At 39.0% G+C, this 17,332-nt stretch overlaps 3 protein-coding genes across 3 annotated transcripts; 2 read left to right on the top strand and 1 right to left on the bottom strand.

Annotated features, from left to right (window-relative positions):
• The first annotated feature begins 3,001 nt into the window (after positions 1 to 3,001).
• LOC137747277 (protein gar2-like) lies at positions 3,002 to 9,588 on the top strand. The gene is made up of 9 exons (XM_068487356.1): positions 3,002 to 3,445; positions 5,599 to 5,699; positions 5,821 to 6,181; positions 6,870 to 7,742; positions 7,875 to 7,920; positions 8,129 to 8,190; positions 8,283 to 8,389; positions 8,500 to 8,587; positions 8,863 to 9,588. The coding sequence occupies exons 1-9, from the start codon at positions 3,311 to 3,313 to the stop codon at positions 9,145 to 9,147; spliced, it is 2,058 nt and encodes a 685-aa protein (XP_068343457.1). The 5' UTR covers positions 3,002 to 3,310; the 3' UTR covers positions 9,148 to 9,588.
• An 893-nt stretch (positions 9,589 to 10,481) lies between these two features.
• Positions 10,482 to 15,581, top strand: LOC137748366 (putative disease resistance RPP13-like protein 1). The gene is made up of 3 exons (XM_068488512.1): positions 10,482 to 14,614; positions 14,698 to 14,766; positions 14,958 to 15,581. The coding sequence occupies exon 1, from the start codon at positions 10,524 to 10,526 to the stop codon at positions 14,556 to 14,558; it is 4,035 nt and encodes a 1,344-aa protein (XP_068344613.1). The 5' UTR covers positions 10,482 to 10,523; the 3' UTR covers positions 14,559 to 14,614; positions 14,698 to 14,766; positions 14,958 to 15,581.
• A 186-nt stretch (positions 15,582 to 15,767) lies between these two features.
• Positions 15,768 to 16,846, bottom strand: LOC137748365 (uncharacterized). The gene has a single exon (XM_068488510.1). The coding sequence runs from the start codon at positions 16,809 to 16,811 to the stop codon at positions 15,885 to 15,887; it is 927 nt and encodes a 308-aa protein (XP_068344611.1). The 5' UTR covers positions 16,812 to 16,846; the 3' UTR covers positions 15,768 to 15,884.
• Between the last annotated feature and the right edge of the window lie 486 nt (positions 16,847 to 17,332).

Raw genomic sequence — 17,332 nt, 5'->3', positions numbered from 1 at the left:
TGCAATGAAGACTTGCCTTTACATTATCGTATAACTCATAATTTCTTTCACATGTTGTTTCATTTTTGAAACCACGAAAAAGCTCTTATCACATCATATAACATCCCATATCGTCTAGGGGTGTAGATCATGTAAGCCTTATATATATATATATATATATATTCTTATCTTTACTTAGCACGAGACCTTTTGGGAGCTCACTGGCTTCGGGTTTCATTGGAACTCAGAAGTTAAGAGAGTTCACGCGAGAGCAATCCCAGGATAGGTGACCCACTGGGAAGTTTTCATGTGAGTTCCCAAAAACAAAACTGTGAGGGCGTGGTCGAGGCCCAAAATGGACAATATCGTGGTATTGTAAAGTTGAGCGTGGGATGTGGTGGGGTCCGGGCCGGGATGTGACAACTTGGTATCAGATCCAATCCCTCGCCAGAAGTGTGCTGACTAGAACGTCCGGCCTCTAAGGGGGGTGGATTGTAACATCCCACATCGCCCAGGAGGAGTGGATCTTGTAAGCCTTATAGGTATATTCTCATCTCTACCTAGCACGAGCCCTTTTGGGAGCTCCCTGGCTTCAGGTTCCATAGGACCTTCGAAATTAAGCGAGTTCGCGCGAGGGCAATCCCAAAATGGGTGACCCACCGGGAAGTTCTCATGTAAGTTCCTAGAAACAAAACCGTGAAGGTGTGATCGAGGCCCAAAGCAGACAATATTGTGCTACGGTGGAGTCAAGCCAGGGATGTGGTGGAGCCCGGACGGGGATGTAATAATTTGGTATCAGAGCTAATCCCTGGCTGGAAGTGTGCCAACAAGGACGTTGAGCCCCTAAGGGGGTGGATTGTAACATCCCACATTGCCCATGGGTGTGGATCCTATAAGCTTTATATGTATATTTCTATCTCCACCTATCACGAGCCTTTTTGGGAGCTCACTGGCTTCGGGTTCCATTGGAACTCCGAAGTTAAGCGAATTCGCGCGAGAGCATTCCAAGATGGGTGACCCACTGGGAAGTTCTCGTGTGAGTTCCCAGAAACAAAACCGTGAGAGCGTGGTTGGGGCCCAAAGCGAACAATATCGTGCTACGTTAAAGTCGAGCCCGGGATATGGTGGGGGCCTAGGCCAGGATGTGACACATCATCTATATATAAAAAGGAAAACTAATGAAAAAGGCTTGAAAAATTTTAGTTTTAATAAAAAACCATGTTATAAGTTTTGTTTAATGATTAGTACAAAACCCATATTAAAGCAATCCAACTAAAAATGACCTAACTATAATAAATTATGATTTGTCGATTTTACCCCTAACTTTTTTAGGTTGAGTTCCAGATTTTCGTCATTAATAGAGTTCATTGTTGTTTTACAAACCTACTTCTTTTTCTTTGAAACAAAAATATAAATCCTCATGCTATTTAATTTATATTTTGTATTATTTCGTTGAAATGTGATCATTGTTATTATTCATAGTGTATTCGAGGTAATGTTTTTCAATTTTTCATCGTCAATGGAGTTCATCGTTTGTTTCTCCAAAAAATAAATTTGAGATATGCATGCTATTCAATAATAACGACGGGTCGCTATTTCAGGACTGTAAAAATAAACTGTTTATGGAATTTAAGTTACTGTTTATGAAATCTAAAGCACTGTTTATGGATTCAAATGAAATAGACACACTGTTTCTTAAATGTAAGCTATAAAAAAATAGTGAAATTCACTGTATTTGAATTTAAAGCAAAATAAGCACCCTACTTCTTAAATATAATCAACTGATGCATGAAAGAAAAGAAACAGTCAAAGATTAAAACATATACTGTTTATGGAATCTAAGTCACTGTTTCTGAAATTTAAGTTACTGTTTCTGGAATTTAAGTCACTATTTTTGGAATTTAAATCACTATTTCTGGATTTTGGTTTTTTTCTTTCCAGATACAGTGTTTGTTTGTGCACAGACAAAACAAACATTGTATCTGATTTTTTTTTTTTTCTAGAAACAGTGTTATAAAAGTTGAACACCATGGTTGAAGTCACTTTTCTCTCTCTTTCTCATCTGCTTTTTTTATTTTCTTTTTTTTTTTCTAGATTTTGAAAATTGGGAAAGTTAGTTCTATCACAGGTAGAGATATATTTTTCTTTCTAGTTTTATGGAGAAATGGGTGCAAGGAATTGGAATTTTTAGTTTTTTTTTCCAGTTCTATGGAAAATGGATTTAGTTTGAGTGTCCTTCTCTTTGATTCAATTGCACAGCTCTTTTCTTATTCGTTTCTTTTTAATTGTACTTTTAGAGATTGAATTCAATAATTTGGGATTTTTCTTCTTCTCAAAGTTTGGTTATTCTCCAAATTTGAATCTAATTTGGACAAGGAAATTCAAAAACTGATATAAGCACCAAGAATGAAGGAAGAAAAACCCAGAAAACGAAACGCTGATCGACGTTTTGCTTGGACTTGACGTGAGTTTTCTCCTTCATGAGAACAAACAAGTTTCAGACCTGCGCCTCCTTGTTGGGGTAAATTTGGAAACTGATTTTTGTTTATGTTGGGCTCTGTAATTTAGCCCATGTAGAATTAGAGGCCTCTGTCCTTATGATTAATTTTAAAGTGCTTTTGGTTAAAGAAAACTATATGATGATTTTTGATTAAAATAGTCTTAGTCTAAACCATTTTCATTAAAATTCCTTATATAAAAGGAAGAAGGCAAAAGGATAAAACTTTCGTAATAACCAAATTACTCTTTCTCATTAAAATTTCAAAAAAATGAACACATAGGATAATTGAGATAAAATAAAGGGTGCAAGTGGCCCTTTATATGAAAATGAGTTAAGTTTTTGCATAACAGTGTGGATTTGAATCTCTTCGATGACCAATCTAATATTTAATTTAACAAAATCAATCGATTGACTAAAAAAAAAAAAAGATAAAATAAAGGGTAATGAATAAAATGAGACTTTGTATAAATTAACAAGAGCTACAAAATATAAGCCAAAAAATTAAAAAAAAAAGAGAAAAAAACCCGACGATATCATACGATAAGCCCCGCTCTCCTACTTTTTTTACAATCAAGGATTCCATTTTTTTTTCTCCCGGTAATTCTCTCCCGGCGGATTTTTCCACGAAACCCTATAACCCAATTTCCTAAGAAATCATTTACGTCACTTTCCGGGGAAATCCCCTACAGTTATCCCCGAGTTCCGGCGGGGAAAGGGTTTGATCGGCTGCGGGGATATTTATAAACCCGAGCTAGGGTTTTACGATCGGTGGAGGTTTCCGAAGCATTGGGGCGGCAGGGTTTGCTCGGCCGAAATTAGGGTTTCGTGGCGATGGGGAGCGTGGATCGAGTCGATGATAGGACCTTTAGGGTTAATTTGACGGGCGATTCAGTCATCAAGTTGAGAGAGAGTGTGAGAGAGAAGCTTAAGGAGTTCATGGGGGATTACACCGACGACACTCTTGTGGTACGGACTCTCTCATTCGGCTAATAGTAATTTCTTGCGCATTGTTTTGAAATTTATGCTGATTATTAGCCAGTTTTCAGTGCTTTGATTGGGGAAATTTTTCCCGTTTGATTTTCTGTTTTAATTGGGGTGATTGCCTATTGTTTTCGTGGTTCTTAGTTTATGTATGGAGTTAAGGTTGGGATTTTGATTTGGTTTCGTCTTCACTGTCATGAAACTCTATTGAATATCTTGGATTTTGATTTATTTTGATGTGACCATGAATTGGTATGAACTGTTGATGTTGCCATTCGGTTTAGGGTAGACAATGTAGGTCGGACAGGGAGATATGCCGAACTATGGAAATTTGTTTCCATTTAAATCGTTGCCTAGATTTTTGAGCTCTCTATTAGTTGATACGATTATTTAGAGAATGGTTGCAGATCTCTTGCTTCAGGTTGGCTACCTTTTATGAAAAAAAAAGGTTCGAATACCTTATTAAGGGGTTTTAAGGAGTTTATGCCATTGTTCAAAATGTGAGCTGTCAGGTATTTGTGACAAAGTTTGTGACTGCAGTGCTTGGGTTTTTGCATGGGATTCCTTAAGGTGGTTGTCCGTGTAGGGAGTTTTTAAAGGCGGAAGGCTTTCAAGAGGGAGGGACAACATACCAATTTGAAAAGTCCTCTTACAAGATGCTGATGCCCTCCCCAAATCTTTCAAATGCTGATTTTTTCCTTAATGATTGAGGAAATATAACGTGATTTTTCCTTAATGAGGGAGGGACTGCTGCTGATTGCCAAACTATTGAAACAAAAAGGAAAAAAAAAAGGGGGGGGGGGTTTACATTGGGTCCTTTGTTGTGTATATCCTGACATATATATTTGAACGGTTCCATATAGACTTTTAATTTTGTAGGGGTGTATTTATGGGTTTTCATATTGAGCTACTTCGTCTTGGTATTAGGCAAGGAAGCATAAAGTTTGAGCATGCTTTTGAAGGTGAAAGGACATGGCTATTTAAGGTGTCCATAAAAGAAAATTTAAACAGTGTTAGCTCGGTACATCTTGGACTTTCATGGGACAATTTGAGATTGCTTTCCGATCTTATCATGGTCCTTATTTTTAACCTTAGAGAAGCAACACAACCATGAAATTTAAATACACAAATTGAAATATCTTGAAGTACCTGTATCATTCTTTTTTATACAGCACATGAGAAGTACATACAGGTACACGTGTCTCTGTTATTGTTCATGGCTTTTCAGATGTTATTGTTATTATAAGCGAACTGTCATATTATGTGTGTGGTTCTGTCTTTCCTGAGATTACAGTCTTGTTCATATGTGGGTTGTTTCTTGGGCCCCATATTTCTTAGGGAATATGATATCAATATCTTTGTGTTAAAGGACCAAATGACAACATTATTATATTTTTGTTTGGTCTACATGTATATAGTTGGTACTCCGTGGTTTAATTTTACATTTATTTAGTTCCAAATGATGCATAGCCATTATGTTATATCCAGTTCCATCTCCCGAGCAATACCGTAACTTTTGAAACATATCTCTGATAATTAATGGTTTTAGTAGCCAGTCCTAGTTAGTAAGAACTGTTTTTTTTTCTTCTTTTACTAGTAATAGGTTCTATAGGTAAAAAGAAGGTTCTCTCTTTCTCTCTCGCCCTTAGGGTATGAGTGATCAAAATTTTGTTAGTGATGCCATTGCAAGAGATTTGATATAGGCTTACTATTAAATTTTAGTGATATCCTAGAGTTTTTGTCATCTTGTTACAGTCTTGATTATGTGAACCCATTCTCTAGTGGCTGAAATTGGTCCATCTGGATTATTCAATATTATATCTCGTTCCCCTCTCCTCCCCGTCGGATGTCTAACTAGTAAAGCTTATGAAGTAATTCAGACTAGATTGTACTCCATGCTTTCCATCTATAACCTTAGAAATTTTTTGTGTGCCCTTTATATATCTTCAGTGGAGTTTAATATGCATGAGATGAAAGCTGAAACATATATGAGGATGTTTTCTTGTCTTCTTCTTCATTTAAGTGTGTTCAATTGTCTACTTGGGTTCAACCCCTGGTTTTTTTTCTTTATGTAAATATATCCACAGAAAAAAGTAACGGCACTAGAACTCTCGCTAAGTTTTCTAATTTCCTTGCAGGAATATGTTATTGTCCTTCTAAAGAATGGCAGGGGCAAAGAAGAAGCAAAGAATGAGCTGAACGTGTTTTTGGGGGATGACAGTGATTCTTTTGTTTCTTGGTAATTCATTATTTTCCTTGTTTATGAGCAATGTTATTTCACATATAATGGTTGTTTAGTTTGGAACGTACATATTTGTGTGGCAACATTCTAATTTTTTGTTTTAAGTTTTTTTCACTAGGTTGTGGGGTCATCTGGCTTCAAATTCGGATTTGTATCTGCAATCAGAGGATCCTGAGATGGAAGATGTGAGTAAAAGAAAAACCACATCAGGTGACCTTACAGGAAAAAGTGATTTGTATCATTTGGGTTCTGAGCCAGAAAGGGAGAAGTTTAATAAGTCAACTAAAAGCCGGCACACTAGAGAATGGAAAGGGCTAACAAGGGATGCAGCTGAGCCCCCTCCTTTTCGAAGCTCTGAGATCGGAGATATTCATGTAGAAGAAAAAAGTCGTAGCAAAGTCAGTGATGCGATGTCTCCTTCACGGCAACCTGCAGCTCAAAGGAAAAGGATTCGGCCTGATGAGCGACACAATACAGAGGTTTGAATTTGTGTTTTTCTTCATTCTTTCTTTTATGATATTGAGCAGGGGGTACTTGAATTTGATTCTAATAATTTGAACGTGGATCTTGCTGCTGTATTGGGGCATATTGATTCATGTGATAATTATCCAGTTTGAAGTTGTATGGAATAGGCAAATCTTTTTTGTCTCTGTTAAATAGATATAAATAACTTCTTTTATACTGAAGTGTGGTGTAGACTGCTATACTACAGAATTCAAGGCACTTATACAGTATTGGAACTATCCTTTCTGTATTCAGGACTTTTCCTTTTCATACTAATAACTTTTGAAATTGGAAGATTTGTTCAAGTACTTGGTCTTGTTTGGTATTATTCAATCTATCAGTGGCCCATTATTGATAATGTTTTACGAATTAGTTTTCATGTGCTTGCGTGGGTGCCTATAGGCTATAACCTGCGTTTGGACATATTAATGGTTTTAATTGTGCATACTGTTTCTTTTGTCACGCTCTGGCAATCCTCCTTTGCTTTTTCTCCCCACACAAAGAATATCCCCACCCCCAAAACAATGTATTTTATGCTCATTGCAAGGGTTGATTGAGTATGCAATTTAAGAAAGATCATTTTGGAGACTTCTTTCTTATAGAGTGTATGCACTTTGATACCAATTATTCAACTTTCTCACTCGATTATCCTCTTCTTGACAGAGGGAACCAGTTTCTGAAGTGAATATTGATGCCCCTCGACGGCTACTCCAATTTGCTATGCGTGATGCATTAACGACCTCAAGGCAATCCAATTCAGCAACTCAGCCCACGTTGAAGCGTCTTCGTTCTGTGGTATCTAAACCCACTGTTGACTCATCATGGGTTGATCGTCCTCGACGGATACAGTCTGTTGCCAGGGTGCCAAATCCCATGTCAACTGTAATGAAAGCTGTTGCAGAAGCTGCTGAAGATGTAACAAGAGTTAAACCTTCAGGGAGTGTGTTTGACCGACTAGGTCGTGGTATGGAGTTTTTTGAGACCAGTGTGGCTCTTGCACCATCCAGAGATGCTGCTACCGAGGATGTTGAATTTGAAGATGTCGTCCAACTTCGTGAGCAAAAACGATCGTCGTATCCGGCTAGAAGTGAATACAGTGGACAGTATGTAGGGAATGCTATGTTAGAAAGTGAAACTGGTTTGGCTTCTGATTTTGTATCGGACAATGAAGGGTTTGATGACGTTAATGTTATGGGTCATATAGTTACTGATGTTTCTCAAACTGGGACATCTGGTGGAAGCAAGGGTGAAAATTCACTAATGGCGCGTTACAATGTGGCGAAGAATGTTGATCATGTTATGCAGCTATCCAGGAATAAAGATCACGGTCAACCTTTTGCAGCTGCGAATTCTTCTCATAAGATTGTGAATATATCTGTGAATGTCAATACTTGGAAAGCGCACCATTATCAGGAGCCAAGAGAAGTTGCTGGTGATGATTGGAAATCCCTACAGAATAGTGAGGCAGGGGTTGCGAAATCTGGTTTGCATGTGATGAAGGAGAACGGCAATCCTGTTGGAGCAAGTAATGGAAATGTAAGATGCATGCACATGCCCACGCCCACGCTCACACCTTCCTCTCCTCTATCATCACTTGTACATTAAATTCACTTGATATTTCATTGCACTTAAGAGACTGTTATTGAATATGTCTTTTTATGATATCAGGTAACACCTGCTGCAGATTCTCCTAAGATGCTTTCCTCTTCTGCTGGTGAGTTTTGAAACTTCTAAAATAATCCTCTCTTTTTTGTTTCCGCATTATTACTGCTTTCCTCTATTTAGAGATGAGAGAAGTAAAACCCCTACTTTTTGTTAGTTAGTCAAATAATTGATTCTCTTTCTGGTGTTGGATCTCTGTCATTCGAGTAGTATCCAAATATGCATCTTTATTAATTTTTTTATTATGGAATATCATGCAGGTCTATATGCCAGTGGACGCCCATTGGAGGATGCAGATTCTCGAACTATCTTTGTTAACAATGTAATAGCTTCCTTCTTGTTGTTCAATGTTTGAGGTTTTGTCTCAGTTTTGTGCAATTTCAGTTTTAGTTATATTTTTTTATGAATGCACAGGTCCACTTTGCTGCTACAAAAGATAGTCTTTCTCGACATTTCAACAAGTTTGGGGAAGTGCTAAAAGTAGTGATAGTTACTGATGCAGCAACTGGGCAGCCTAAAGGGTAAGATGTCTCATCATAATTCTTCTTAGCTCTTAGCCTAGTCCTTCCTTTTATATGAGGACAATACATATTCCTTAGTTAGTCTTTGCTAAATAACTTTACTTGAGCAGGTCAGCTTACGTAGAGTTCACACGGAGGGAGGCGGCAGACAATGCATTATCTCTGGATGGAACCTCTTTCATGTCACGGATCCTCAAGGTAAATCATTGTGGTAACTAGAACTAGTGATGACTTTTTGCTATTGTGAGGTCTTTGAGAACAGAACTCTATTTAGCTTCCTTCTTAACATATGATTTTTTTTCATGGTAAATCTTTGCCGTAAGGATTTGCATGTGTCATTGCATTTTGGGATTTGATTCATCAGCCATTAGACGTTTTCAACACTGATCATGAATCCTTACATTTAGCATTTGTAATTTTTAGTGTTTAAATGTAGGAGTGAAATCTTTACCCGTGTCATTATCCTATCGCAGGTTGTAAAGAGGGGAGCTGCACATCAAGAAGCAGCTCCTGGCATGACGTGGCCAAGGGTTGCCCGGGGCACTCCATTTGCCACTGCCAGGTTTGGTTGGTCCCCATTCCAGAGAGGCATATCTGGGGCATATAGGCCTCGCCCCCTAATCAAACCTGGTGCCAGGAGCATGCAGTGGAAGCGTGATACTCAGGCCAGTCCAGGTGAGATGGGTGCTCCTGTCACTGCCACTGCTGTTCCTACACCAACAGCTCGCAGTCTTAACCTATGTTCGAACAGAACCTAGGCCAGATGGAAACTAGTCCCGTATATGACGTTACCATCTGCGGTATGCTCGACATGAAAAGCTTGTGGTCCTCGGAATTCCAATAAATTGGGGTGTATTCTTTTTGTATATGGTCGAGAACATTTTTACATGGAGGCGGAAGAAGTTAAGGCGAAGGCTTCCCCACTCGAAAATTTTGGTTTTATTCTTTGGGTTGGAGATAAAAGGGAGTTAAACTATGGCATGGGATCGTAAAGCGATGGAAAACATTTTTGGAGATAAGAGTAGTAGTCAGCTCGACGAAGATATTACTGTTTAGGATCAAAAATGTGTATAGGCGGACGGATTAATGGTTTCTCTTTTGAAGGATATTAACTTTATTAATCTGTTTCGTAACATTTATATTTTGATAAAAAAAAAAAAAAAAAAAAAAGGGAAAAAAGAGATATTAATTGCCTTGTATATAGTGTTGTATGTTGTACATTTAGCAGCAGCAGCTTCCTGTTATTTGCTTCTAAATTCCGTTTAGTTCGCCCTGTGCTCGCTTATCGAGTCTCGTGTTGTTTTCTTTGTATACTTTTCAAGCATAAGTTTTTTACCTCATGTACCCAACTTTGAATTTTGGACAATTCAGATAAATTTATTGTAGATTATTTTATCATTTATAAAAAATTATTACTTGTCACAAGGAATTTGTTTTAGAACAATACTTGGCTATTTAAAGATGAATAAGAATTTTCACTCAAAAAGTCAAAATTAAATTCTTAGTGTTTTAATTACTGAGCTTTGTGATTATGATCAGAACCGTTCATACTTTGAATCACATTGTAAAAATTATCTGCAAAAATTAAATTAAAACTAAGGTCGTTTAGTCAATCTATTGTAATAAATACATAGACGGTTCATAATGCTTTTACTAATACCATTTATTTGTTTTTAAATAGTTTCATGACTAAACGACCTTAGTTTTAATTTATTTTTTGCAAAAGCCATCTTTATATGGTGATTTTTATAATATGAACAATTCTGATTATAAACACGAAGTTCTATAAATTGACAACGAATAATTTTGAGAAATTTTGAGTAAGTAAAAGTTCCTACTTATCTTTGAGTAGCCAAGTATTGTTCTTTGTTTTATCCTAAGCCCTGTTTATTTCTTATTTTTTTTGTGGTAAAATATTTTAAGATTGTTTGTAACAATTCTCAAATTTAAACGTAGTCGTTCGATATTTTCCTGTATGACTGCTTTGTCCATGTGCTGCGAAGGGAGACTTTGACTTTCTGGCGTACCAACTACCAAGTCTTGTTATTCATAGCTTGAGAGAGAGGAGAAACCGCCCAACCAAAGCTTCATTTTCACTAGTTTGATTTGGCAGCTTCATTCAACAAAACAAACAATGGTAGCTGGAGAATTGTTTCTTGGGGCATTTCTGCAGGTGCTGCTCGACAGGTTGACGCCCCGCGGTATCCTCAACTTCGGTCGCCTACGGATTGTCGATCGGAAACTGAAGAAATGGAGTGCAATACTGTCTGCAATTGGAGCTGTGCTGTATGATGCGGAAGAGAAACAGCTCACAAGTGAGGCAGTCAGACTGTGGCTGGACGATCTCAAAGACCTGGCTTATGATGTGGAAGACATAGTGGACAGATTCTCCGTTCAGACGTTGCGACGCAAGGTCAAGCAGCGATATGGAACTAGAGCGAGCAAGGTACGGAGTCTAATTCCCAAAGCTAAATTCAACTTTTGTATGAACATGAAAATGAAGGAGATCACGGATAGACTGGTCGATATATCTGAACGGAAAGACCAGCTTCGCTTGAACGATACTGGGACTTCGGCATACACTACCAAGGCATATAGAGTGCCTCCCAGTTCTTGTCAACCGGATGGACCTGTTATCGGAAGGGATGAAGACAAAAGGAAGATCGTCGAGTTGCTGTCAATATCCGAGCCTTGTACCAGCAACTTTCATGTAGTTTCCATTCTTGGCATGGCGGGGATCGGAAAGACAACACTTGCAGGACATGTGTTCAACGATGATGCCATGGAACAGTTCGATCTTAAGGTATGGGTGTATGTGTCAGATGACTTCAACATCGTAAGAGTGACAAAGGCAATTCTTGAATCGATCACATCCGAGCACTGTAAGTTGAAGGAGTTCAGTAAAGTTCAGGATAATCTGAGCAAGGAATTAACTGGGAAGAAGTTTTTGATTGTCTTGGACGATGTTTGGAGCACATGTGACTATGATATGTGGACAAAGTTGCAGTCCCCATTTCGGGTTGGAGCACTGGGAAGCAAGGTACTTGTGACAACACGTCATGAAACAGTTGCGAAAATTATGGGAGCCATTCAAGTTCATAATTTGAATTATATATCAAATGATGATTGCTGGCAAGTGTTTGAACAGCATTCATTCTTGGACAATAACAACGGCAGACCGCGCAATTTTGAGTTACTTCGGGAGAAAATCCTTGCAAAATGCAATGGATTGCCTTTGGCTGCGAGAACTCTTGGTGGACTTTTACGGTGTAAAAGAATGGGCGAATGGGAAGAAATATTAGACAGCAAAATATGGAGTCTATCAGATAAGAGTGGCATTCTCCCAGTATTGAAATTGAGCTATCACTCTCTCCCTTCAAACCTTAAAAGATGCTTTGCCTATTGCTCAATACTTCCCAATGACTACGAATTTAGTGAGAAGCAGTTGATCCTCCTGTGGATGGCAGAGGGTTTGATTCAGCATTCGGAAGAAGGTAGACAAATGGAAGATTTGGGTGGAGAGTATTTTCAGGAGCTTTTATCCAGGTCATTGTTTCAGAAATCGAACAAAAGCAATTCAAAATATGTAATGCACGACCTCATTAGTGAACTTGCACGGTGGGCTGCAGGAAAAGTATGTTTTAGATTGGAGGATAATGTGGATAAGAGCATTCAGCAGTTCAGATGTACTCCAAAAGCTCGTCATTCTTCTTACATTTCTGGAGAGTTTGATGGGGCTGAAAAATTTGGCACCTTTTTCTCGGCCAAACACCTGCGGACTTTCCTACCGTTTACACTTTCAGAAAACCCCCAGAATTATGTGACTTGTAAGGTTGCTCTTGATTTATTGCCAAAATTGCAATACTTACGGGTCTTCTCTATGAACAGCTATCAAATAACTGAGCTACCAAATTCGATTGGTAAACTGAAGTTTCTACGCTACCTTGATGTTTCTCACACACTGATAACACGTTTACCTGAATCAACAAGCACACTTTGTAACTTACAGGTATTGCTATTAGAGAATTGTTCACGTTTGGAGGCACTGCCCATAAACACGAGGAATTTGATTAATTTGCGTCATCTCAACAATTCAAATGTACCTTCTCTGAAAGGGATGCCTCTGCATCTAGGGCGGTTGACTAATCTGCAGACACTAGCTAATTTTGCTGTGGGTAAAGGTAGCGGGTCAAGGTTGACGGACATAGGGCCCCTATTGCATCTTCGGGGGACATTACACCTCTCAAGATTGGAGAATGTGACTGAAGTTGAAGATGCAAGAAGGGCTGACTTAATTAGCAAGGAAGGGATTGATTTCTTGCTACTACAATGGTCGGAAGGGAGTGGCACAAGAGAAATGGAGGCAGACGTTCTTGACTTGCTACAAGCTCATAGAAATCTCAAGGAACTCACCATCAGGGGATATGGTGGTGTGAAGATTTCTACTTGGGTGGGAAATCCTTCATTCACTAATATGGTTGTTGTACGCTTACAAGATTGCTGTAACTGCAAATTCTTGCCACCACTTGGACAATTGCCTTCTCTGAAAGAGATTTCTATAAAAGGAATGTCTGAAGTGGAAAATGTGGGTTCCGAGTTTTATGGAGAGGGCAGCTTTCCTTTTCCGGTACTAGAGACCCTTTCGTTTCAGAATATGCAACAATGGAAGGAGTGGTTTCCTTGCGAACGACTTCAGGGAATTAGAGAGTTTCCTTGCCTGAAAATGCTTTCCATTGATGCATGCCCCAAATTGGAGGGTACGTTACCTAAGAACATTTCTTCATTGGAAAATCTTGTGATTCGCGAATGCGATCAGTTGGTGGTTTCTGTTGCCAACTACAGAGAACTTTGCGCGTTGTGCGTCCACAGTTGTAAAGGCTTGGTGTATCAGAGTGCGGTTGAGTTTCAGTTGCTAGATTTGGAAATAACTGGTTGTGCAGAGCTGACACCGTCGTTGCAGATTGAGGATACATTACTGCAATACTTTACTTCTCTTCAGCGTTTGACAATTGAAGGTAATTCTCACCTAGTTCAATTGCATCACCTGACATCACTTCAAGAGCTTCACATTGACAAATGGCCAAGCCTAGTTTCTTTTCCAGAAGTTGACTTGCCGCCTTCTCTTAAGGAAATAAAGATTCGAGGTTGTGATTCTCTCACGCATTTTGCAAGATATCGTCTACCCCCAAGTTTAAGAAGAATAGAGATAAACAGATGCCAAAATTTGAAATCATTAGTGGAGGACAGAGATGGTTCTGCATCATCATCTTCTTCTCCTTGTTTGACACAAGATGAGGAATCCTGTCTTGAATACTTGAGCATATGGAGTTGTCCATCTCTGGTGTCTTTGTCATCTCGAATCCAGCTGCCCAAGGCGCTTAAGCACCTTCAGATACACACTTGTAAACAACTGGAGTTCATAACTGATACGTTCGACCACAACACTCATCTTGAATACATTCATATCTGGTGTTGCCCAAATCTCAAATCTTTACCAGAAGGCCTTTGCCACCTTCCCAATCTTCAGAAGTTGAGTATTTATGGTTGTAGAAGTCTTGTTTCGTTCCAGCGGGGAGGATTTGAGAGAATAGCTTCCAATTTGAGAGAGATTGACATCACTAATTGTGATAAACTGGAGGCCTTACCCAAAGGCATGCACAGCCTCAACTCTCTTGAGATATTAAGAATCCCTTATTGTGATGGTTTCATGTCCTTTATAGGAGAGGGCTTTCCCCCTAACCTAATATCACTTAAAATTCTGAACCTCAAGAGTTGTGAGCCACTCTTCCAATGTGGTTTGCACAGACTAACCTCTCTCAGAGAGTTGTGGATCAGCGGTGAAGATCCAGATCTAGTCTTCTTTCCACCTACGGAGATGGTGCTCCCCAAATCTCTCATTCAACTCATTGTTGAAGACTTCCCAAATCTCCGGTACCTGTCCAGCAAGGGCTTTCAGTTCCTCACATCTCTTAAATCTCTTTACATCTGGACTTGTCCCAAGCTAGAATCCATTCCATATGAGGGCCAGCTTGTTCCACTGACACAACTTAGTATCCGTCGTTGTCCTCTGCTAGAAGCGAGATGCAAACCAGGTAAAGGTCGATACTGGCGCTCCATAGCTCACGTCCCTTACATATGGTTGGGAGACAGGAGGATCATAGCTCCCTGATAAAAAGTGATACAAGAGGACACATTCAAGCCTACTATTCTCATAGTCCCTTCCAGGTACTTCAAAAATCAAGAATTACATAAAAATGTTTATTACCCGCCATTGTATCTTACCTTCTATCTATATCTTCTCCATTTAGGCATATTTGCTTTCAGAGGCTCGGTATATTCAGACGTTGTTATCACTGGAGAAATTCAATGTCTGTCAGGTACATGTTCTACACTTGTTTGCATGCTATGAATTTGCATTCTCCTCAACTACGTTCCTCGAAGAACTAAGAAGCTTTTTTTGGAGGCTTTTCCATCCACCCAACAACTACTAATATGTTTTGACAAAGGGTTTAGGGTATGTTCTGTAACTTGTACAGGATCTTTAATTGACTTGTGACTTGTGTGGCAGGTTTTAAGATCCCCTACATAAAACGTTTGAGGCTTCCTGAGAATGTATTGTCAAGAAACCCATATTTCTATCAATGAGAAGAAGAGATAGGGGTTCTGCATCCATAAGTGCATATTGCCGTATTCAAGTGGCTGCGAAACATTCTCTCTTCTTGATTTCTGCACTTAAAGGAGCTTTCTAACATGTATAATGAAGCAGAAAGGATGAAAGCAAAGTTGTCTTTGTTACAATGGCAACGATTTCTACAGGCGAAATTGCTCCCGAATATGAAGTTTCTGCTGAACAATGTAGCTCCAGAAGATGCTATTGGTGTGCTCTTGACTCTCTACGATCTACTACAACTTGTAGATACAGAATATTATTTATTCACAAGGCTACTTGGTATATTTTGCTTTTGAGCTGCTGCTCCTGCGTACGAAGGTACTGCGGTACCTAATTTTCGCGTGTTTCAAGGTCCTGATTAAGGCCTATTCGATGGTCCTTTAAGATCATAATTGGACTATCTGTCTGTGCATATGTATATCTTTCATATTTCTTAATTTCTTTTGTATCATCGCTGAACGCTCGTATTGATGCGTAGCTGCTAATGAAACGCAGAGTTTGAAGACTGTTAAGATTTCTTACAAGAAGAAATCTACTAACATGGTTGAAGGAGAAGACGAGGCGTTGTTGGGTTTATTGAGAAAACAATGAAATTTCTATTACATTAGCGAGCAACGTGAAATTTGATGCGGGCATGGGGTTTCTGAGTTCGAATCTCTTTTACACCAAAGTAGTTTAGAATATAATATCGTCATGTTAAAAAAAAAAAAAAAAAAACTCAAATAGGGTTATTAGATTAATCTTTTCTTCCCGCACAAGTTACACATTATAACAATCCAACAATCAAACTTCAACATAACAATCTCATCAACGGGAGTTACAAACTCATCTCGTAAGCGCGGCGAACAACACTCCGACTGACAAGCCAGCAATGCACAAGAATGAAACGCCGCGAACACGAACGAAGAACACATTCAAATTCTTAGCAACCTGAAGGGTGAGAGTCAGAATCTGCAGCCTGCCTTGCTCCTCCATCTTCTTAAAGAAGTAGATTGGCTTCAAACTCTGCCTCAACATGAACGCCAGCGTAAAGGGCAACCCGAAAGCCAAAATGCTCTGAACTGAAACCTCCGGCATTGGGGTCGATTTAGTGATGTATGAAATCCAAGCTCCGACGCCGAGTTGGGCCAAACCCAGAAGAGCCAATACCCTGCTCAGACTACACATGTTTTTCGCCATCGATTCGAGAACTTCTCTGGTCTCATTGGCCAGAGTCGAAGGGTCTCGCTCCACAGTTGGTCCTTCGATTTCTTGGTGCTTGAAGTTAGGGTTTTGACTAGGGTATTCATTTGGGTTTTGGGGCTTTTCAGATTCTGGATCCGGTGACGGTGAACTAGAAGAAGTTGACAAAAATCTGGGTTTTTGATCTAATAACCCATTAAACCTAGGATTGTACAAATTGGTACTGAAACTTGAACACGATTGTGTAAAAGTAAGAACAAGATTGGGTTTTCTGAATTCAGGGCTTTGAGTAATGGATTTTGAATTGGGTACCCAAGTTAGATTATGGTTTATGGGTTTTGGATTTGATGATTTTATGTAATGATCGATAATGGTGGTGGGGTTTGATGAAGATTTGAAAGGATTTGGGGAGAGACTGGAATTGGAGGAGTGAGTGAGATGGTCTGGGGTTTTAGGCTTTTGGAGGTTTTGGGCGGCGAGGTAGGTGAAGGATGCAGACAATGATGAATGATGATGATGATAGAGTCTTGAAAGCTTGGAGCTGAATCTGCGTGTGATCATGGCGACCATTTTTGTTGAACCAGAAATTGAAGAGATGGGGGGAGGGAGGGAGGGCGATTTTTCCTTCTAGGCGGCGTTTACCAACCTCTCCTGCGCATTTATAGGCGCGGGCCTCGGGCACGAGCCGAAATGTGGAGGTTTGGCCCAAAATAAATTTCAATCGGACCATGGTTCAAACCCAGCAAAGGATTATCAGATTGTTGGGGAACATTGCTTGTTGCATTAATTTAAAGGAAAACTAATGACAAAAGTTTGAAAACTTTGAATTTTAATCAAAAGGACAAACATGTGTTGTAAGTGAATAGTACTAGAAATGATTTTTTAGAGTAAAAATGTCATTTTCATTAAAAGTAAACAGAACCGAGAATGTTTCGTTAAAACTCTCTTAATTTAATTTAAGAAAACAAAAGTAAAGAAACTCATGTTATAAGGCCACATTTGAGATTGATTCATTCCAAAGCACTTTCATAAATTATACTTTAATTATAAATTTATAAGAAGTTTTTGTTTAATCTAGTATTTCCCAACAA

Source organism: Pyrus communis, chromosome 10, assembly GCF_963583255.1.
Source record: "Pyrus communis chromosome 10, drPyrComm1.1, whole genome shotgun sequence".
Taxonomy (NCBI): Eukaryota; Viridiplantae; Streptophyta; class Magnoliopsida; order Rosales; family Rosaceae; genus Pyrus; species Pyrus communis.
This window is presented reverse-complemented; position numbering and strand designations above follow the sequence as displayed.

Coding starts and splice junctions, on each gene's coding strand:
- LOC137748366 (XM_068488512.1), top strand. CDS start 10,524: ATGGTAGCTGGAGAATTGTTTCTTGGGGCATTTCTGCAGGTGCTGCTC.
- LOC137747277 (XM_068487356.1), top strand. CDS start 3,311: ATGGGGAGCGTGGATCGAGTCGATGATAGGACCTTTAGGGTTAATTTG. Junction 8,390..8,499: donor GCAACTGGGCAGCCTAAAGG/GTAAGATGTCTC, acceptor TTACTTGAGCAG/GTCAGCTTACGTAGAGTTCA. Junction 8,588..8,862: donor TCATGTCACGGATCCTCAAG/GTAAATCATTGT, acceptor ATCCTATCGCAG/GTTGTAAAGAGGGGAGCTGC.
- LOC137748365 (XM_068488510.1), bottom strand. CDS start 16,811: ATGGTCGCCATGATCACACGCAGATTCAGCTCCAAGCTTTCAAGACTC.